The sequence below is a fragment of the Lathyrus oleraceus genome, chromosome 1 (genome assembly GCF_024323335.1).
Source record: "Lathyrus oleraceus cultivar Zhongwan6 chromosome 1, CAAS_Psat_ZW6_1.0, whole genome shotgun sequence".
NCBI lineage: Eukaryota > Viridiplantae > Streptophyta > Magnoliopsida > Fabales > Fabaceae > Lathyrus > Lathyrus oleraceus.
The window spans coordinates 28,770,246-28,793,211 of NC_066579.1; the positions used below are offsets into that span (position 1 = coordinate 28,770,246).

General features: G+C 34.0%; 1 protein-coding gene across 2 annotated transcripts; it reads right to left on the bottom strand.

Annotated features, from left to right (window-relative positions):
- Positions 1-1,876: 1,876 nt before the first annotated feature.
- LOC127074953 (vacuolar protein sorting-associated protein 54, chloroplastic) lies at positions 1,877-22,094 on the bottom strand. 2 transcript variants are annotated; one of them, XM_051016404.1, is made up of 19 exons: positions 21,080-22,093; positions 20,434-20,496; positions 18,680-18,759; positions 18,365-18,482; positions 15,692-15,763; positions 14,369-14,525; positions 13,722-13,810; positions 9,142-9,398; positions 8,207-8,378; positions 8,037-8,120; positions 7,577-7,947; positions 7,107-7,260; positions 6,351-6,432; positions 6,154-6,233; positions 4,952-5,113; positions 4,048-4,115; positions 3,417-3,497; positions 3,071-3,324; positions 1,877-2,169 (listed from the first exon to the last, which is right to left on the bottom strand). In XM_051016404.1, exons 1-18 carry the CDS (start codon positions 21,842-21,844, stop codon positions 3,186-3,188), a joined length of 2,994 nt encoding a protein of 997 aa, XP_050872361.1. In that variant the 5' UTR covers positions 21,845-22,093; the 3' UTR covers positions 1,877-2,169; positions 3,071-3,185. The 2 variants fall into 2 exon arrangements, with proteins under 2 accessions (XP_050872361.1, XP_050872438.1); XM_051016481.1 differs by lacking the exons at positions 1,877-2,169; positions 3,071-3,324; positions 3,417-3,497; positions 4,048-4,115 and having other exon boundaries at positions 6,154-6,222; positions 21,080-22,094.
- Positions 22,095-22,966: the final 872 nt, after the last annotated feature.

Sequence of the window (22,966 nt, forward strand, 5' to 3'; positions counted from 1 at the left end):
GTGCTGACTATAGATGATGTCATATGGACACCATACACTGATCATGGAGTCCGCCGTGAGTTTGAGAGGTCTTCATTATATTCGAGTTATATGCGGTGGAAGACCATGGTTGCTAGACACTTGCCTGAGAGGTGTCTGCTACAATATGGTTATGTTCAGAGTATCATATGATCAGTTTCAAATATACCATCTACAAACATTGGTTGGTGGTTTACTTCATCAACTCTGATCGTGCCATTATAGATCGAGTAATTATGGTTCAACATCCCTCGCAGTGTGAGGATGGTTACTTAGAGTGGTACCTCAATGTATCACACCCTCGTATTATTCCATCAGTTGAGGATACAGATGATATTGGACCTTTTGATGTTGGGATACCGGTTGATAACATCTCGCCGCCGCCTCCTACAGTTGATGTCGATGATCAACAGCGCCTCCAGATGATTGTAGTTATTATAGATAACCTAATGGATTTGGTGAACTCATATGGCAAGATGCGTACATAGCCTGTGAAAGATCTATTTAGATATCTTTTATGTATTATGTATTATTTGTACATTACTCAGACATCTTCATCAGAAACTTTTGTATTAGATAATATCTTTTATCTTCCATTCATGCAACATCAACATAAACTAACATTTGATAAACGATTAAATAACTTAAACATAACTTTAAAAAATGATGATAAATAAGAAAACCTAGACACTGCCAGATGATTTTGGATGTTTCATCATCTTCATTATGTCATCGACAGACCTTAAAATCTTAGCATCTAATCCGATCGCCCCTTTGTCATCCTACGGTAATAAGATCTCCACATCCTTCACATCTTCAACTCAATAAGGTTGTATTTCGCCCTCTTATCAGTATCAATCAAATCTTCACGAAACTCGATATTTCTCACCTTTCTGTCTTCAATGTCGAATAACAATTCATTGAACTTAGTCATCAGGTCTTCAATGTCGAATAACAATTCAATGACGAAACTCTATAGAAGGTGAAACTCCATTAAAATACACTTCTACCATGATCAAAAATTAAGAGACATTTTTTGATATATTTTTATCAAACAACAAGTGACACCTATTTATCCAACTCTTTTTTTACTCTAGACCACACAAAACTGACAATGCAATACGAGATTGTCGACAAAATCCTGAACATTTAAAATTTCAAACAAATAAGACTATGAAAAATTCACTTTGGTTAAAAAATTTAATATCAATCAATAAATTTTAAATTTTCAAAATTATTTGAAACATACAAGAAATTTTAAAATGTTTGATATATTAGAAATTTACACTAATTGCCAAAAAAAATGTTCGTACTGAAAATTTCATTTTTACCTATCGAAAATTTCGAACGTAAATTTCATTCAAATTTCATTCAGAGTCATTTTGGCAAAATAAAAGTATGGGAATGTCATATTTAATTAGGGGGTATCAAGTTAAATAAAAATGAGCCACAACAATGGGGACCAAAAATCTAAGCAAACTCTACCCGAGTTTTTTACAAATTTGATTAAACTATATGCCTTATACCTTAAGGAAAGAACGTGACCAGAATGTGGAAACAGCATAAATTTAAACAACACTTTTTATTCAATCAAGAAATAAGAATCTAACACTTAAAAATGCATATACTTCTCAAAGAATCCAACTTTTATCTATGATTGTAAGAATGCACTCTTTTCAACACTCCTTGCACCATTAAGTTGTTTTTTAGTTAGGGCAAATGTCATATCTTTTTGTCACTTTCACGGGTTGTCACCCCTTTACAAAATGTACATATATACAATAGGGATTCTTCCATTGAAAGGGTTTCGTTACTCAAGGAATACCAAGGAGATTTCTTTATTAAGGGAACCGAAGTATACCTTCTAAGAGCATATAGTTTATAATCTTACTAGATATCTCGAATCATGTACATATTGATGCATTAATAATATTCATGGCTGTAATGGAGAGGAGAATAAGAGGAAAAAAATCCACTCATCTACTAATTCATATCTATTTTCAGCTAAACATTACAATTATGAGACAGCAACCAAGAATTGAATATCAACAGTGACCGCTACAAAACTTCTGCAAAATGACCAATCACAGCTACAAAATGCCCATAAATGATTACATTACCTTGTATATCTACCATAGACCAAACAAAGACCTGAAAAATAATAGAATTCAAACTCAGTATTAGAAAATAGAAAGGCTGCTAATATATATAATTAACCAATTGGATTGAAATTGTTTCCAGAAATATGCTTCAGAAAACAAAAATAAGTTCAAGTTTTTCTGTCAGACTCTTATTATCCATGCAACAAACAAAAGCAAACAGAAATCTTCCACCCAGATACTGTATTGCCTTGAACGAATAACATTGTTTTATTTATCATTTTCCAGTATAAACCCTTAGCCCAATATATCAGCCAGTCAACCAAATACAAATGAAATTAACACAGTTAATTGTCAACCAAACAAACCTGCAAGAAAATATAAAGTTGTTTCTGGTGTGCATTTCCCCTGAATTTATTTTTTTTATTTTGATGTGTTATCGTTAAACAATCTTTGCCTAGTAATTTTCTGCAAAGAACTGGTTCAACGGAATGGAGGGAAGGGGATGAGAGGGATTATAAAAAAATTGTGTTTGACTCGACGAGGGAATGATATGGACATTTAAGTCCAAATGGAAAAGAAATATGCTCTCCCTCCAAATCCCCCATATTTTAGAGGGGGAGCTAAAAGTGGCTTTTGGAGGGATATTGCTCCCCTCCCCTCCCCTATTAATAATTGAACCAAACAACTTCAATTTAAAATAATCCCTTCCTTCCCCTCCATTCCCCTCCTCCAACCAAACACACCCTAAATAAAAGTCAGGCATAATATGGTTACAAGAAAGATTATAGTTTCATAGCACTAAAGCTGGACTATTTCATCTAAAAGTGAAACAACTCCGAATCCAACATGGCACTAGCTCTATATTCAAATTTGTAATTATCAGAAAGATAACAATGATTCATACGCATAAAGTCATATAAGTAATCAAAATTTATTAGCGAAAATATTACCTCAACTTAGTGTTACAAAAAAATGCAGAGTGAAGAAGGTTTAAATCACCCCCACATCCTCTAAAGTAGGTTAGCCTTCCCACATAAGCAATGAGTTGTTACTTTACAATACAGTTTACTGAACAGCATCATTCCCAAATCTTTGCACCAAGAATTCATCCAGCTGACCCCAGTTAGGGGTATCAGATTTACTTAAATCACCCGATGGCAATGACCGTATGCATTGGAGAATATGTTTGATGTCCCGATATAACCTAGCAAGATGGAAGAATTTTTAGAAATGAATTGCTTTCTTAATAGTTTAAAAAATTTAGGTCCAAATAATATAACTTGGAAAAATAAATACCTATTCTGTGCTTGTGGAGTGCTTATATCAAATCTTGAAAATGCTTCTGAAATTTGTGAATGAAAGATAACGACCACTTGCCTGAAAAACAGAAAATTCAAGGAGTCAACTGTAGGAATTCATAAGACGTTAGATGTTAACATTATAGAATCAATTTTCTTTGTAAGCCGAGAAGGCAGCAGCCCTAATTACTTTCCTTTTAAATGGAAAAACACGAAGAAAAAAAATTACTTCAGAATTCATCATATACAATACAAGAATACAAATCCAGGAAATTTAGCAGGACGATCAATGGCAGAACTAATACCAGTCCAAAAGATGATTGGGATGTTATATGATAGTTAAATACATCAATTTGCAGTCTGCAATATAAGATTCATATCTAGATGCCAAACTTTTAAAAAATACTATGCTCAACTATTTCAAAACAACCATGTTTCTTCATCAATTAATCACACCTAAGACCTAGCAGCAGTCGGTCACCCTGAAGAAAGCAATAAAATACCCACTGTTTCAATAAATATCCCAACATTATAAATAATGGGTACCATATACTTTGGAAATCTTGATATCACATTTTTTAATCAAAATATCAAAATAAAGGAAACAAGGGGATTTCTGAGGTTCTTACCTGAAAATTGCCTGAACATCATCTTCATTCAAGGTTCGAGATAGAACACGCTGGAGGTATCCAACTTCCTAGAATCAAATTAACAAAATAAATAGATTCCGATATGAGATTTCTTTGGTGACAGATTTGGCATGAGAGCGGAACTCAAATTTAATCAACTTCAAAGCACCCATCCCATCAAATATATCAACATCAAATCTAGAAGCACATCAAGTTAGTTATATATTCCATATTTGTCTTTATTTATTTCTCGAAGTTCAGCAAACTCGACTCGGAATGATTTCTACATAAATCATATACAACTTAGACACACAATATTGAGGCAAAAAAGAAGTATAGTTATTGAGTTACAGTCTTCACAATATTCAGACACAAATTTAACAGACTCCTCACAGATACCATTTTAATATTGTCAAACTGATTTAATCACTTGGCACTTGCAGTTAACCAATTGTCTAACATATTTAACCAACCAATATTGGGGTATTATGATCATCACCTAATAGTTTAAGCATTTTTAGGAGAGCTGAACTTTTATATTTAAGTGATAAAAATAAGATGTCCTTTAAAAAGTGAAGCTTTCATAATCATCAAAAACTCTGACAGAAGATAGTTTTGATAGCAGGGCCTGTGATATAACCAAATAATTTGACCGGGAACTAATTTATAACTTAATGCACATATGAAAGTAGATATTAATAATCAGTAACTAACATGGAAAAGAGTTACAAATGAAAACTAACTGACATGAACTATAAAATATGGAAAAACTTCAGGAATGAGTATTAACAAAAAAGCATATCATGATGAAGTATGTAACGATATCAAACAGTGTGCAAGTAAAAAATGTAGACATAAACTCCAAGCATAACAATCATCTCTGCTTATCAGCGAAATTATTTACCTTTGTAAGGGACCGAGCGAATTGACTAGGCTGGGGATCAGCATCCTCAGGTCTATTCCAACTCTCAACAATTTGGGGCAACCCACGCAAGTGGACTAATAGTCTTTCTCGCATTATCTGAACCAATTTAGTATGTATTTCATCTCTATGGACTTTATAATCCTGGAATGAGAAGATATGAAGGTACTAAATGTTACAAAAGCAGGCATTCTAATAATATTTTGAAGTTTTCTTGCAAACAAAATGAAACACTTTTTTTATATATTAAAAAAGGAGTAAAGGAAGTATAGAAATTTAAGGAAAAATCAAAATAAGAAAAAATGACAGTTGGGGTTGATTATAGTCATAATTACGATATTCTATCCATTTAATATTACTGAAATATATTGAGAGTTTCTCCCTTGTATATACACTTGTACATCCCGTTTGTGTAAGGCAAGTTGATCATTCTAAACTATTCAACTAGTTCAAAAATGCAAAAACAATCCAAAGCCTTTATAAAGTGTGTTGAATTTCATTGATGACGAGAACAATGAGTTTGAATTTGAACATGATGAAACCCAATAAAGAAAACAAGCTTCTGAGAACAAAATGATCTAGTGGATATACAAGAGTAAAACATCTGGAGTTCCTTGCCTGTCCTCGTTCCTGTTACCATACATTTTGTTAAAACCATTATTTGAACAAAGGCTGCAAAATCTGAACTATTGACCCTCAGCTTTAATGCACACAAGCTGTTAAAAGATATAATTTCTTGTGTGACCTATACTATGCAGAATACAGGTCATTGCATTTAATTGTAAGCTTCACACAGACTTCTCTCTATTTTATATCTCTGTTCACTTTCATTTTCCATCACATTTGGCCATTTTCTTTCACTTTAGACTTTACAAGCTCAAATACTATCTATAAAAATTGCCCCTTCTTTATTTATTTTTCCACCCAAAGGAAAAGCAGAGGTATTGGAGGAACCATTGCAAGGGCGATTAAAAGTTAAATGTATTTCCACTTAATATACTCGTAAATTTTCACCTTATATGAGGAATTGTAATTCATAAATTTTCATCACCTATAAGCAGGAAAAGAAAGAAACAATAATACTTCCCGCAAAGAAATTTGAAAAATGCAATTAAAATCAAACAATGTCCACATGAGTCTACCCTATCAGATGGAGGAAGGTGAAATAGGAATTATGTAGGTACCTGCGCGACTCGATCAATCTCTGAAAGCAGTAGCGATTTTCTAGTCTCTGGTACTTTCAGAAAAAGAATCTGCCGAATTTCTTACACCAGAAATGAAGAACAAAGTTATGATTTAATTAAAACATGAATAGCAAGATCATAAACTCTTGTGATACCAACACATTCAAAAAACTAAATATAGGTGTGCGTATTTGTACCAGGAATAATAGCATGTATAAAACTAATGACTTGACTTGCCAGCGCCAGGTGTTTAGAGGTGATGGACTTCAAACCAGACACCTAAACACAACTTACAAAAAATTAGAAACCAAAAGAATGACAAAGCACTAAGTTAATTGAAATGAGATCAAGATAGTTAAGCAAAACTGCCTTGGGGGCTCAAATAATGAAGAGTGTTTGAGGACTCCTCAAATAAATAAGAAGCTTGGTGAGTATGATTTATATGCTCTAGTTGGAAGAGTGGGTGGGATGATGTAAATGGTTTATACTTTATACTAGTATCATGTAAATAAAGTAGATAGGGTATCATAGTATTTGTATTTATTTTATTTATTTTATTAGATAGTATATATAAATATAGCCCCGTTGTGTAAAACAGGCAGGTTCTCTCATTTTTGCCTTCTCTTTTTCTCTAATCTCAATATTGATATGTATTAATGAGCTTATTGAGTCATATAATTGTATTTACGAGCCTATAAGACCAACATTGCTCTATGGTATTGAGTGTTGGGCTGTGAAGGTAACAAGAGAAATATTGAATTGAGAAAAACTTAATTGTATTGAAATGAGAATGAGTGGCGAGGTGGATAATGGTCCAACAAAAAGAGACAGGGGAATACTTAATTTCTTTTGCAGACCACCTAGACATTGCTCTAAATATAAGCATATTATTTATAAATATAGTTTCTAATTCTAAAAGGATCCAAAAGTTCAGAAAACGATACTAGTAGTACCTGCATTGCACCAGCCCCTAGCACAAGTTGGCATGTTCTTGTGTTGAAAAACTTCAAGATTTCTGCCACCCGGTGAACAACTTCTGAAGATAATGTTGGCAAAAGGTTGTTCATATCAATGTATTCTGACAACATCTTCAGCAATATCAAGCCACTGGAAGCAAAACAGAAGAAATCAAAGTACTTTAAATTGTATTCACAGATGAGGGCTAAAATTGAGAGTATCAGACAAAACCATCAAATATAAGTGAACCCAACTCCAACCAAATTAAGGTTGACATGAATCAGTAATATATTGTAAATAATAATAATAATAACAACAACAATAATAATAATATTAAAAAATTAAGAATGCCTACACAAGCTTATTCACAGAGAGAAAGAGAGACGAGTAAATATAATACAAAAAGAATAGAAGCAACAATAATTAGAGTGGGAAAAGAGAACAAAATTCAGCCCAGGTAACTAACCAGTTTACCATGTGATAACCAACACCTTTGTAGAAAAGAGCCTGAGATGCAGATTTTTTATGATCTTTCTCAGTGCTGATACTCCCTACCAGTTTGCTATGACCTTTATGTGGTTTCTTAGATTCTTCCGTGGAATCAGCCTGCTCAACATGCTGTTCAGCACTTGACAGTCCAGTGTCTGCCATTGGCCGAGCATCATTGTTAGTCGGCATGTCATGGTAACCGACTGAATTATCCTCTTCAACACCATTAAGGTTCTCTGAAGACAATGCATCCGATGAAAAAAGCATATTGATAATGGATTGAAATTCATCAGGAACGTCTATCTCCACCCAAGTCTCTTGGTCAAGCACTGCCTTAATTTTTGACATCTAAATGCAAAGCAACAGCTATTAATAGAGATGAACACTTTTTGAGGAAATATTATATACCATGGCAAAAGAAAAAAATTTCAACTAACCCGAGAATCATGCTGAAAATCAATAAAAGCCTTGGCCTGCGACTGCAGTGTCCCACGGATGCTGTATCCCAATCTCCCGCCAATCTGTTAGTTTGAATGTAGGAGTTAAATCAGAAACAAAAACCACATAATTTGAGATCTAAACTTTACACCAAAATGAAAATATGTACTTTTTCAGTAGCTGTAATGAACTCATGGGTGATGTTGTAAATAGTTAGAAACTCCTGCAGTTTCAATCTAGGATGGAGAACAGCACGGACCCCCAGAAGCTTTGCCCATCTTCCATGAGCAGCATCACATGCTGCAAAGACAGCTTCTGCGTTTTCTCGCAATACATCAGCTCTGTTTAGGACCAGATTCTTTGAGAACATCAAACAAATTGGGCAGCAACTAAAACACAAAAGTAATGGCAGAAAGCATACTAGATCTAAGTATAATTAATTTTATATAATCCATATACCAATTTTACAAGCAGCTACGGGACCCCAATTCATGTTCTTAACCCCCAATTTAAACATTTTGAGAGGAGATCACATAAGAGCAATTAGTTATCAGTAATCAGTAAAAGGAAATGCAGTACTTGAATCCTAGCAGATTCTAAAACAGAAAAATGACAAGTGAAGGGCTGAATATGAAGATAAGATAAAACATTTGAGAGGAGCATCACCAGGCATACTGATTAAACATTGTTAAGGTTATGGATGTTATTATGTTTGCAAAAATAATGTCGGCAACAAGAAAATGTACCAAATAAATTTGACACCCAGCTATGGAATTACTATAGCTTAAGTCATGGGGCAAACCACTCAAGTCTTAAGGGAACAGAAAGTAGTGGCCTTTAGTAATATTCCATCTCAGTTTTTCTATTAATTTTCCTCACATTTTTCTCCCATTTTTGTTTTTTTGTAGCCCAGTTTTTTAAATGTTAGAATTCTATAATGTTTTTAGTATAAAACCTTTAGTGTGCCCTCACCTATTAGATTGAACTTTTGAGTTAATTGGCTTTTTACATATAAATACACGCTTTTTTCAATCTAAACACTAAAAAGAATCCAGAAAAACTTAACATTACACGTGTATTAGAACAAAAGAGGCTATATTTAACCTGAAATTTTTTGACATGTTTGAGGAGCTCACAGCATCAATTGCTTTTCCCTGAAAAGAGGGACCCTTGGCAACATTTCTTTGCGGTGAATACGGAAAAAATGTAGTACCTTGAACCTCACTTTCTTGGGATATTTCTGCAGCTGCAGCACCATGAGCAATTGCTGCGGCAACTGAATCAGATGCATAATGACCATCACAGTTGCTCAAAATCCATTCAATGGCTTTTTTCACTTCAGCAGCCTGTACTAAATGTGCCTGCAATCACTAAAAAGAAAAAAATCTTATTACATCTCTCTTAAAACAGCTGATAAAGTGCAAACACTGGAAAGCTAAATTTCAGTAGCATGGATGTAACCATACACAATATGTATGCTTGTACATGAGATACAGCCAACACATTGAGTCTGCCTAAGAAGATAAAACACGTAATTTTAACAAAATAAGTTGGCACAATAGTCAATTATTCTTTTATTGGGTTATAGCCATTGATAATGAGGTGTGATGTACAAGAGAGACAAATTACGCAGTAAAGAGTATACAACATACAATACAAACTAATGCTATTAAAAACAAAGATCAGAAAAAGTAAGATCGTAACTAAGATCGGAAGATCCTACTCAATCATTTTTGTAAGATCGAGAAAGGGAAGCAACATTGTAAAACATAAGATCATATACTACTAAAACAAAAAAATTTACTATATATTCTAAGTATTTTCACATGATATTTTGGTAGGCTAGTGTATTAGTGGGAAAATGGAAGCCGCCAAATCGTAAATGTTGCTCATAGGTCATTTGTCATCATTCTCGGCATGTAATGGTGGTGGCCGGAAAACAGTTGATCATGGCTTGAAATGGCCATGATCGCACATAATCAATTGTCTCATAATTTTTTCACAATTTGGCTACAACACACAATTCTACTTAGATCTGGGTCGTTGGGGTGAGTGAGATTGTAAAATCGTAGGATTTTAAGATCGAGATTTTGACAACCATGCATGTGATTGCAAAACTCACATGTAGATGCAAATCATGTCATGTCATGAATAAAATGTCATCAGGTTTAACAGGTTTAGTATAATAAAAGTTAAGGAAACACCACAAGATTGTCAAGAAAAAAATACAAGAATTTCTAAATCAGTGAGCATTTCCATTCATGTACACAAGTGATATTTGTTGATATAACTCACGATTTATAAAGAAAAAAAATAAACACTTTTACATTAACATAACGACCACTTTAAAGATAGCATACAACAAAATGATTGGACTTCAGATCAAAAATATATTGTATTTTCATGTATAAATAATTTCATGTATCAGGGATAGAAGAATGTACAATATATATGTGAAGCTAACCTGATCAATCCCTGAAGATTAAGGAATAGAATCAACCAAAAAGGGACAATTAGGAAAGAATCCCGGAAATACAATTGGGATACTATCTAAACTCATACTTATATTATTTTACAATATCACAGCACGCCCCCACGAGGTGAGGCATACACATCATATGCATCCAACATGGATGTCCCAAAATATAAGCTCCCTTTTGAAAGAAAGCAAAAATGTGTCCCTAAGTAAAAACCTCATTTAAAATTACTAGATATACATTTATTATTTTTTCTCAAATGAAGTCATAATTAATACTAGTATTTTGGGAGATGAGGTGTCAGTTGAATATGTCTATATACAAAAGAGTATTTTAGGAACATCTATACACAATAAATACATTAAATACACTACCCACTTTTCTTAATATACATGAAAGTCGCAAAAGGAGCTTATGATAAAGGGCAAATGTTAGCATATATACAAATATGTGTGTGTGTGCGCGCGCGCTCACAGCAATCAACGCTTCTAATCTCCAATGGAATTGTCTTCAACATGGAAATGCTACCTTTAGGTATTTGCATTCAATAAAGGTTGTTTACTGATTAATGTTCCTTTATTATGAATATTATGCGAGGACCATTCAGTCAAAGATTTCTCTTTTAATGCTTTCCCATATCTGGAAATCTTCTTCCTTGCATTACACACTCATATCCACAACTTTGAGTGTCCAAGATCCACTTTTTCTGGGAGTTTCCGATTGTTAAGTAAATAAAAAGTTAAGAGTGAAATGGAATTGCAAACCATCACTCATATGGGTTACAACATACTTTTAAATAGTTGAGTATTTGATTTACTTTATGCAACTTTACTCTGCACAATTAGGAAAATGATGGAAAAAATGCCTCTGTCCATGCATTTATTCACCACTTCACGAAGAGGTTATTTCAATGACATGCATGTATTCACCGACTGTTTAGTAAACAAAAAGTTAAGAATGAAATGGAATCGCAAACCGTCACTCATATGTGTTACAACATACTTTTAAATAGTTGAGTATTTGATTTATTTTATGCAACTTTACTCTGCATTATTAGGAAATTGATGGAAAATGTATTCGCCACTTCACGAAGAGGTTATTTCAATGCCTAAGCTGATTTAGCCTGTGTCAAGTTATAGATAATATATTTTCCTAAAACCAGAAAAGAGAGGGGGGAAAAGTACAATTAAATGGAGAACAAGAAATCCTCCATAATATAAAGAGAAAAAAAGTATATCTATTAGAATTAGTTTCCCCTAACTCATCCCCTACAAAATTGACTTGCAAGATGAATTGCAAGATGAGGATTGTTCTCACTAACGTGGACAAAAATTGTATGTGGCCCGATAGCGAAAACCTGATAGCAGGTGATCCAACAGATCTTAACCGAGACTCTGATACCATGTTAAAATCAGAGATTAATGCGGAGCGGAGTGGCCAACCCAAAAAATGGATCGCAGAATGGCGGATAGCGAGATAACTATATGAATAATCAAGGGTAAAAGGCTTTTTTTTTTTTAAGAAGATTAATTATTATTATTATTTCTATTATTGTTACTATTTATTCTTTTCAAAAAAAATCATATTATTATATTTTTAACAACTATAAGTGATGTATAACCATTTTAAAGTTACTTTTGAAGCAGTATGTGGTATACAGCTGGTTTTGAAAAGTTACTTTTGACTTTTCAACCCTCTTTTGCCTTCATTACTTATTTATTCATTAAATATTTATCTTTCTCTTTCTTCTCATCTTCATCGCTGGTATTTATCTTTCTCTTTCTTCTCATCATCATGGTCTGTTTCTCTTCTCCACCGTTTCATCTCATCTTCTTCTCTTTCTTCTGCGTCTGTTTCTCTTCATTCTTCTCCACCGCTGCCACTCAGAACTCAACGTTTTTGTAAACAATTTGACCAAATCTCCCACTTGTAGTGGCCGCAGTGTTCAACTGGGACGTGCGGCGCTCCTCCGTAGCGGAGGGTGGCCGCGTCAGGACAAGCCGCGATTAGTATTTTTGGTTAGAATTAAAGTTTGACCTAACTCATCTTACAAAACCAAAACCAACCGGGCTTGTAGGGACTAAATTCACCCTTTCAAACTCATCACAATGTAGGTATTGGAGGTTGCAATGAAGTCAAGCCAATTGCCGCAATTAGACACTAGGGCAGACAGTAATGAATGCGGAGTTTGCAACGCACACTCTCATGCTCGGGCCTCAATGAGGCCGAAGCGTGGACGATGGGGAAGCCCAGCAATAGGATAGTCTCTAATAACATCTTAGAACGTGGATTGGAAAACCAGCTTCGAAGGTGAGGATTGTCACCACTTATAAACACATATTACATATTGAGGTCATATATTGTCCCATACAGGACTCTCAACAAAATCAAATGATATTAAAGAGTAAAATAAGCAGCCCAATCTCTACATGGAAACCTTGGAACAACCAGAGGCCACAAGTGCAACCCTATCCCAAGACAAATTGAGGATCAAAGAGTCTCCCTCAGATGCTAAAGCTTTTTAGCTCTTACTAAAGACCAAAGGACCAGAGGATGAACATTGCCATACAATGTTTGCTGCTCCTCTTTGAAATATACCCAAAATCTAAGCAGAAGAGACAGTTCCAAGGGCAAACCAAAACATCACCAAGGAACACCTCTAAACCCCAAAAAAAGTTGTTATAAGAGATTCATTCATGTGCTCCTTATTTTACTGTTCTGTTATTATACATCTGGTAGTCAGTTAGTTAGTTAGGACTGATGGTTGCTTTCAGTTATGTAATCATTCGCCTTCACTGTGATTTTCTCATCGATAAACATAAGCACTCACTGATGCATCAATGATGTCAAATTCATTTCAATTAGATTTTCTCTGCATTTCTCTCCACTTTTTCTCAATTCATGCTAGAACTATAATAAGCTCCAACATCAATGTAGGAGGGCACACCAAAACTTCACCCAGGAACACCCCAACTTCCAAAAAAGTTATTCACTGACCAAGTCATAGGACATTTCAAAAGCATGACGACATTTTCAAACTTTCATTAGTTGCAGAGTTTATATATTGTGTATCAGTATCTATGCATCTCAACAATACTGTCAAGAAATCATTAGTGCAAATCTTCTATTTTATTAAGACTAAATACACTTCAAAATATACATGAGTTTTAGTTTAGATGGACACAACAAAGGTCAAGTACAAATTACCTGTACTATCATGAAAATAGCACTCAAGAGATGGACAAAGCAATCAGATGACAGACTCCTTAACTTGCTAGCAAGCGAAGCACCACCACCTGAGTCATTATTTAACAATAAAAAGTTGAAAGTAGAAAAGAGCATATATATATATATATATATATATATATATATATATATATATATATATATATATATATATATATATATATATATATATATATATATATATATATATATATATATATATATATATATATAGGATCACGTTACACTTGTATAATACTTGGACACTAACATCATTCAATCAATAATATTTATCGGTAAATGTAATTAGTATTGTATTTATCAAATCGCACGTTAATGTAAATTATTCAATATGCCATTGAGATATGTCAAAATAACACCATATGCACTTTTGAAATATATGAAAACAAGAACCATCTGATTACAAACTTATTTACATTTTGAGACATCACATATATAATTTATGTAACGAAATATTATTATTCAATGGTTGGATCCACATGAAAATTACGTTGTCGAGTTTTTAATGGTGTAACAGTGACAACTAAACCGGTAAAATTTAATCCCTTCCCATAAGAATAAATATCCTGATAGCCAAACATCAGCAGTGATGCTAAAGAAAATCTCACCATCTGCCTCTACAGCTCTGTCTCCAGAAAAGAACTCTGATTCTGAACCTCGGATAGCAAGAACTGGAAGCAACTCAGCAACAGCAGTTTTAATAGCACTCTTCATATCAGCAGTCAGTGTATCTCGATAGATCCTCAGAATAGAGGGAAGCTTAGCCTGAAAAGAAGAAAAACATCAAACCAAGTCAAGCTAAATCCCAGAAACCCAAATTTCCAATCCTATGGGGAAAAATAGTACAAAATCATTTAACAAGCATAATCCTCTACAAAGATAAAACTCATCCAATAAAGAGCTTAGCCTTGCATTTCTAGAAGCCAGAAGAACAAGGAGTGAGTTTAAAATAAATAAATAAATCCCCTTCTTAATCTGTTTTATAAAATCTCACAGGTATCTCACAGGTCACTCCCCACAAATCATGTAAAATCATAAGATCTTACATTAGGAATGCTAGGGGGGAAGAGGAACTTGGAATACTTCATAGACAAGTTACAACTTAAACTCCATGGGCAAAAAAGTTTTGATTCCAAGTCAACAAACTCCCTACTGAAAAGAGACGCACCAGTGAATGGCCATCATATGTACAATTATCATTTTGAAATAGTGCATGTCATGTTGGGGCTAGTTGTCCTACTCATTTATATCCCTTACTCCACCTAGATGGATAAAATTTGGTGTTATTGTATTCTATACGCGGTTTACTACTTTGTACTACAAAAAGGGCTTTGAGGAAAACTATGGTTAATAAACTGAAAAATTAAATGGTTATTCATCTTTAAAGGGTTTAGGGTCTAGGGTCTATATGTGGTTTACTACTATGTACTACAAAAAGGGCTTTGAGGAAAACTATGGTTAATATGCTGAAAAATTATTAACCATAATTAATGTGCTATAATTGTGCTGTTTCCAACTCCACAAATAACCCATGGTCAAGACTACCTCAGCCATTCCAAAGTTTTCAGATTCCGTGCATCACATAGGATGATTAGATTGAAACACGGGGAATTTCAAGAGAATCACATTGGAAGCATAAAGGCGGAAGGGGCTGTTTTTTTATGGTACAGGATCTCTAGATGGTTTTTTCTGTTTCTCTTTTCTTATCCTACTCATTTATTGGTTATCAAATGTCAAGCATTTAAAAATCATTATGAAGGATAATTGAACAGCATATCCTCAAAAGTAGAAAAGGAATAACTAGTTGAATCAATATTAGTAAAGATTTTTCATAAATCAAAGACGAAACTCAAACTTCCAAGACATGATATAGAAATTGAACTAACATAAATAATAATATTAGTAGATTAAATGGAGCTAATAATACTCACTGTTCTAAGCAAGCCAATTACAGTAGGGAGAAGACTGTCTTTGAAATTAGTTGTTTCTTCTTCTAACTTTACCTGGTTATGATCAGGTAGAGGTTAGATCAAAAATTGCATCCTCCAAACTTATCAAAATACTAATGCACAGAGAAGAAAATATAATATCACAGAGAACAAAATTCAAGCACATAACATTGTGAGACTTTGAGCTTCTCAAGCATTGGATTAAATGCCAAAGTGCTCAATGAAATTATTTATCATTGTGCTTGAGGCATCAAGAATCATCAAGACCTTCATTTATCCTGCTACTGATACTAATTTCAACTACAAAACTACATTCAAACACAAAGAGAAGAGTTAGACTTCGGATTCTTCACGTGACTCACAAGCTACGTTGCATTGGTTCGGGTACATACCCTGTATCTGATACGGGTACGGGTACAGAATACGCCATTTTTAGAAAAACTAAGATACGGGTATGTCACTATATTTTTTTTAAATATAATTATAAAAATAACATAAAATAATTATATTGTTAAAAAGATAATATGAAGGAATTATGTTGTTCAAATGATAACAAAACATCAAAATTAAAATGTAATTTGTTTTAAAAAAGTCAAGATCAATAACGTAAAAAAAAAAAAGCATTTGAAACGTGTCAATAACTCATTAAGTCAAAGGTTGAAATCTGAATGTTACATAGGCAGACAGAAGTGTAAAACTATATAGAATTGGTTTTTTACTTCTCATTTTATAAATAAATTAAAAACTTAAATTTGACTCAATAAAATAGCCTTGATATGTATGGACCAAAGAAAAAAAAACTACGTTTTTTGTGGGTACGTGTACCAATTGTGTACCAACGTGTGTACCGAACATAAAACAAATAAAAAATAAAAGGGTACTGACTTGGTACGTACCATACGAGTACCAGTACCCGGTACTGGTACTTTTGCTAAAACGGTGTACCCGTTCACAAGTCAATCCCTAACAAAACCCATTTGGAAGTAAACACTCCTTTAAACTCGAGGTTTTCGAACTTCATTCAAAACCCGGTACTGCACAGAGCAAGGTGCTGTGAATCTGGAAATATCACTAGTCTACTAGTTTTCAGTTTCACTAATAAAGTAAATATTCTTTTAACTCTATTCTCTGTCCTGTGATTTTATTCTCAGTCTTACCATTAACTCTGAATCTCCATTCAACAAGGTTATGGTTGCTACTTTTATTTATTAAGGAGCGGGCATGTGCTATGATTCCTATGAACCTGCACGTGGGATCGGGTCACAAGTCTAGACGCAGTAGAATCTTTCTTCTGATCTATGGTAAAAGCAAGAGGCAGACTCTTCCTTGATTGCTCCCTCCTACAAGTAACTCAATAATAATTTGATAATTTCATTCCAAGCCATATACCATTTTTTTGTCTTGGCCATCTGATTCACAGGGGAAATCGACCTTAGTAAACCAGTTTTCTTCGGTGAGGTAAGTAAAGTTTGACAAAGAAATGTTCCAGCTTGAGATTGAACTTGGGTAATCTCGATTGATTCAAACTTAATCGATGGTCTTTAACCACTTGAGTCCAACCACTTTGTTAATCCATATGCCTTTTAAATAAGCTACAACAGCAGAAAGAATCCTAATTGAATTTGGATAACAATTAATACATCCTAAAGGTTAGAGTTTATCCTAACAATGCTAAAAAAATTGGAACTTCAAAATTGTGTTATCCTAATCTTATCAAGATAAGGAAGCTGAATAACCCTAAATTAAAATACATAACTTAATTCTAATCACTAAATCCTAATTAACATAAATTAAAAAAGATAAAATAATATCATCAATAATTCAAAATGTAAGTTGTTGTGTTCTTTCTTTAGTGCTATGACCCATATCACTTATCAGAATGTTAATTATAATTATTGTGTTAATGGTACTATATCATGAACTGTTGGAAAATCTACCTTAATTGTGGCTGGGCCTAATTGTCAGCCTTCATTGCTGAAACATTTAGTTATAGAAGTGTCTTTATGCTAGAATGCATTTGTTAGAGTATATGCACAACTCCCTCTTTTAGGGTTTTCTTAAATCGGTTAATTTCTTTGTATTTAAGGAAAGTAGCCCACATCTGATTTGCTAGCATATGCTTGAAAGAGCAACGAATCTTATTTTAATGTGTATCATGTAATGCTTGTCTAATGTTTAGTATAATGATTCAAGAGCTACAGGCTACCATTATTCACATTTCACAGACTGTGAACATACTACAGTACACAGCTTCCTTTCTCGAGAATTTCTAAGTTATGCATTTCATCTTTATGCTACTTTGCTTTATTTTGAATTTGAATATTGAATTATTGGTGGGTAAATGTGATTATATTATATATTATATATGCTGTATTTAGGTTTTTAAAATTATTTTTATATTAGGAATACTCTCACGAGTTAACGGAAGCTCCAAGAGTTTACCTGCACTCTCAACTCGAGTTTGACAACCTAACAGTACAGTTCATTTTAAAATGTGCCAGCTTCAGCTTACATGAAGAAACCCCGGTGACTGTATCCCCTCTAAAACATAATGGTAAAGATTTGAAAGATTTCCAGCACAAGATTCATATAAAATAAGAGAGATAAAACAAAAAGAGGTGTTGAAGATAAAAGTAATTGAAGATACAATCTTACTTCATCATCTTTGCCATTCATGGGAAGGGAAGCTCTTGCCTTAGCTTTAGACAAAATTATCCCATCTGATTCTGCAGCATCGTGTAAAGAAGCTCGAATAAACTCTGCTGAGAGAATGCTACAAAAACAATACAATGCATTATTGTTCAACCCTGTTATCTTCCAATTATTATAGGTTGATCAAAGATCAAGAAAGGCAGTAGAAAGCACTGTCAGATGAATTTTTAGATGCAGGTTAATGGAACACACAATCTAAGAGAAACTAAACAGTAGAATATGCCACCTTGATAGATCAAGACCGCACCAAAAGTGTACCTGTTTATTGATTCTATAAAACCTGTCACATGATCTCTAAGATGACGAAAGCAGTGCAAGCCAGTGAGCTCATCTCCATCCTACAAAGTTACAGGAAACAAATAAGACTAAAATTAGCATATAATTCTCTCCTCGTCCTTCAGGAATCCCATCATGAGCAATATGCAGATCAAACCATCATAAACCTCTGTAATTTCAATGCTTCAAAGTGTATGAAGAATGACAATAGACAAGTTATCCTCCATTATCCGATTAATATGTACATAATATCCAATTATGTACAAAAATATTTGAATGCAATGGGCAGCAGAATATATACAATATAATTGAAGGGACAATATAATCATAAGTAGACTATACCAACTATATTGTACCCATGATTTTTCAAGTGAACAAAATTTAAAACATTAGTTTGTTGAGTTGTCCATCAGATTCTATTAAGTTGACTAAAATCCACGTTGTCGATTATGGATGGCGGTTCATGGCAGAGAGCCAAAATCTCGCCATACCGGCCGCTTTGCAGCGCCGTTATAGTGGATTACAGTGGGAAAACCTGCAATATCGGCCGACGGCGAGACCAAAAACGGCCACGTATATCTGCCAGGGCTGATATTTGATAAAACAGACTAAAAAAAAAAGGTCAAATACATACTGCGGTAAGTTAGATGTTTTAACAAGTTAATCTCTTAAGTCTTTTGGCAACAATTTAGTTCTTCTAGTGTATAAATATTTAAGTCAATAACCTTTTAAACACATTTGTTACTAAAAAACTAACAAGTTAGTTACCTACACTATGTGTCAGGAATGATGTGTTTAACTCATCCTATGTGTACAACCGTTAAGTCCTATGACTAGTCTACATATCATGAAAATCTTTCTACATTGATCGAGACATATAAATCCTTTCAAAGTTTGATAACTAATCTAGGCCTTTATCACACATTCTTCTTCATGTAGACCAGTCCATATGGCTTGATTGATGTACATGTAGGATGGTTAAATACATTATTCCATCCCCATAATATAAAATAAAAACAAAAACACATCAGCTTTTTGTAACAGAATTTGTTTAAAAGATTAACAATGTACACTTATACAGACTAAAAAGACGAACTTGTTACTTAAAAAGCTTAAAGAACTAACTTGTTACAAACCTACTTAAAACACCAAATGATGTATTTGACCAATAAAAAACATTGCAAGTCTAGACATCTTTTCCTAGTCATGATAGGTCAAACATATATAGTCCTCACAAAAAGGAAAGAGCAGAAGTAAGGCTACGATCAAGAAAACAACAGGAAGTGGTTAAGAATAAGGGTGTGTTTTATTTGCTGACAAATGAAGGACTGGACAACACAACTCTAACTGCAATGTGTTTGATTTCAAAATTAGTTATTGGACTAGACAAAACTAAGGACAAAGGATTGGACAAAAGCTCAAACTAAACGATATAACAACTTTTTGTCCCAAGTACAAGCTACCGAAATTACAAAAATACCTTTTTATTTTCTACTACAAATATATTCTCTCACGTCTCTCATCTTTCTCCCCTCTACTTCTCTCTCTCTTATCTCTATTCTCTCTCTCATCTCTCTTCTCTATCTCCTCTCCCTCCTCTCTCTCTCTATCTCCCTCACTTATATATATCTTTCGCCCCCTCAGTCTCTCATCAATTAATATTTACACTTGCATTCATAAAAGATGTAAACAGACCCTAATATTCACAGGATTTTCATATAACAATTAAAGTATACCAGTAAATGTTGCAAATCGTCAGTTACATCCAGTGCTCCAGCACAATCTGCAGATGCAACAAGCTGTATCACAGCAAAATTAATCAACTTAAAATGGATTTCCAGTTGTCAAACAATAACAATTCATAAAAAACAAACAAAATAATTAAGGAAACATGGGAAAACCAACCAAAATGATAAATAATGAATCAACAAGGTGTGACAATTGATCAAGTGAAAGCCAAACTGATTCCCTAGGAAACTCATTGCATGAATGGATTAATTAACAAACTCATAGAACTACTCCAACAATGCAAAGTAAGTAAAAGCAAGTAGTTTCCCCCACAAATTTCGATAACCCATCAATCCTATTCTGTATAGTTCCCACATTTACAGCACAGCACCTTTCCATTCTAACAACCAGTCAAAAATAAAAGCTGTTATTCAAAATTTAAAGCTCAAACTATTCACAAGCTAACAAAACTGAAATAAAACCACCTAAGGTTAACTGCAATCAGCTTTCTACAATTCTCCATAACCTTATTCAGTAAAATTTCTAACATTCACAACACTAAAACTTAAAACGCACCTCACTACAAGGAATGAACCGCATCAAAAACTTTCAAAATCCAAAAATAAGAATTGAAATTACTCCACAAACACTAACCAATTTGAGAGCTGAGAGTGCTTGATTGACGTAGAATATGAGTCTGAGTTTCTGCTGAAGCGCCAACAGATTCGTCCTGGTGCCATTGAGCTGCTGAATCTGCCTAGCAGACTCAACCAAATCGGAATCAATAAGACGAACAGTATCCTTGAGTTCAAGAATCCGCGCACATCCTTCAACGATCTTGCCATTAAGATCCTGTAACTGCCCCTGCGCTTCAAAGAACGAAGAAGACCGAAGCGAGATCTCCTTAACAAGATGAAGCTCCACCACATCAAGATACTGCGATAACTTCTCCTGCAACAAAGCGTTCTCGGAGAACGTCGAGAACGGACACGCAGCGCGAAACGTGGCTCCTTCTTCCAATCGAAAATCTTCTTTAAAGTAAAGCGACGGAACCTCACGGAGACAAGCTACGAGCGCTTCGCCGGCGCCATCGACGTCGGTTGGGACGGAGATCTCTTTGTTGGCGTGTTTACGGATGTCGTCGAAGCGGTGGAAGGGATCGGAGACGGTTGTTATGTAGTTGAGGAAATCGGATCGGGTGACTTCGGAGGTTGCTTTGGTGGAAGAAATTGGGGTGAATTCGGGAGGGTAGATTGTGGTTGATGAGAGAGGGTTGTTGAGGATGGAAGAGAGGCTTTGAATAGCGTCTTTGGAGAAAGATGGGGAAGGAGTTGAGGAAAGAGAAGAGGTGGTTCGGTTGATGTGGGAGGAGAGGGTTGGTGACCTTCCCCACGTTTGTTGGGAAGGTGGGGAATCCATTGATTTTGGGAGGGGGATTAGTGAGGGGACATTGGTTTATAGTGAGGGAGATCGGGGGTGGGAAAGTGGTGTTTGAAGAGAGGAGTTTGGTGTAATGGAGTTGTAGTTGGGTGGGTTAGTGTGGGGGGATGGATGTGAGGGGGTGTATGGGGAGAAGGGAAAATGTGAATGGCGAAGGTTGGGATCTGGAGGAAGAATAGAGGGCGAGAGTTGAGGTTGGTTTTGCAGTGAAGAGCAATGAAATGAAAATGGAGTAGGGGAAAGAAGAGGATCTTTGTATGGAAAAAACCGGCGGTCTGGACCGGGTTGGGGTTGGGACTTTAAACCGGTATGGCATTTCTGTTGTTTGTGCTTGAAAATTGCCGGGTTTTTTAGAGGAAAATTATTAAAAGTAAGTCTAATTCTCTTTCTCAAAATAAATGTCATTTTAAAATATTAATATAAAATTTATTTTATTTTTATTTACTAACTTTCATTCTTTTTAATTACTCCACTCATTATATTAAATAAGGATATTTTGATAAATAATATTAATTATATTATTAAAATTAATATATTTAATTATATTTTTAAGAATCATGTCGATCTCAAATAAGTCATTATGAGAAGGAGTATTTATGTTGCTTTGTTTGAGAGAAAGGAAATAAAACTTAGTTTTTAAAGAATAATATATTTTTAATAAAAGATATTTTATTTTATATACACAAATTTGTCGACTATAAGACTTTGTTTGACAAAATATATTTTGAGCTTATAGTTTATAGTTTATAAATTCATATTAGTCATCAACCGTAAATTATACGTTATCGGTCATCAGACATTTATAATTTATTATACCATCTTTTACTTTAAAAATAACGATTTATATTTTTTATTTTCATTCAAAAAAACTTCTTCTTTTTCTATGTCATAATATTAAGGTTAATACATATTCTCCCCTTTTGTTATATGGGTCATTTTCGGAAGAAAAAAAAACTATAAAAAAAAGTGATGGATTCCCCCAACATATGAATAATCTCTCATTTTTTTACCTTCGTCAGATTAAATCATCAAAAAAGCTAATGTGGCACTGTTATTTTTATTTTTCTCATTTTATCTAATTTTCACATGTGTATTTTAGTG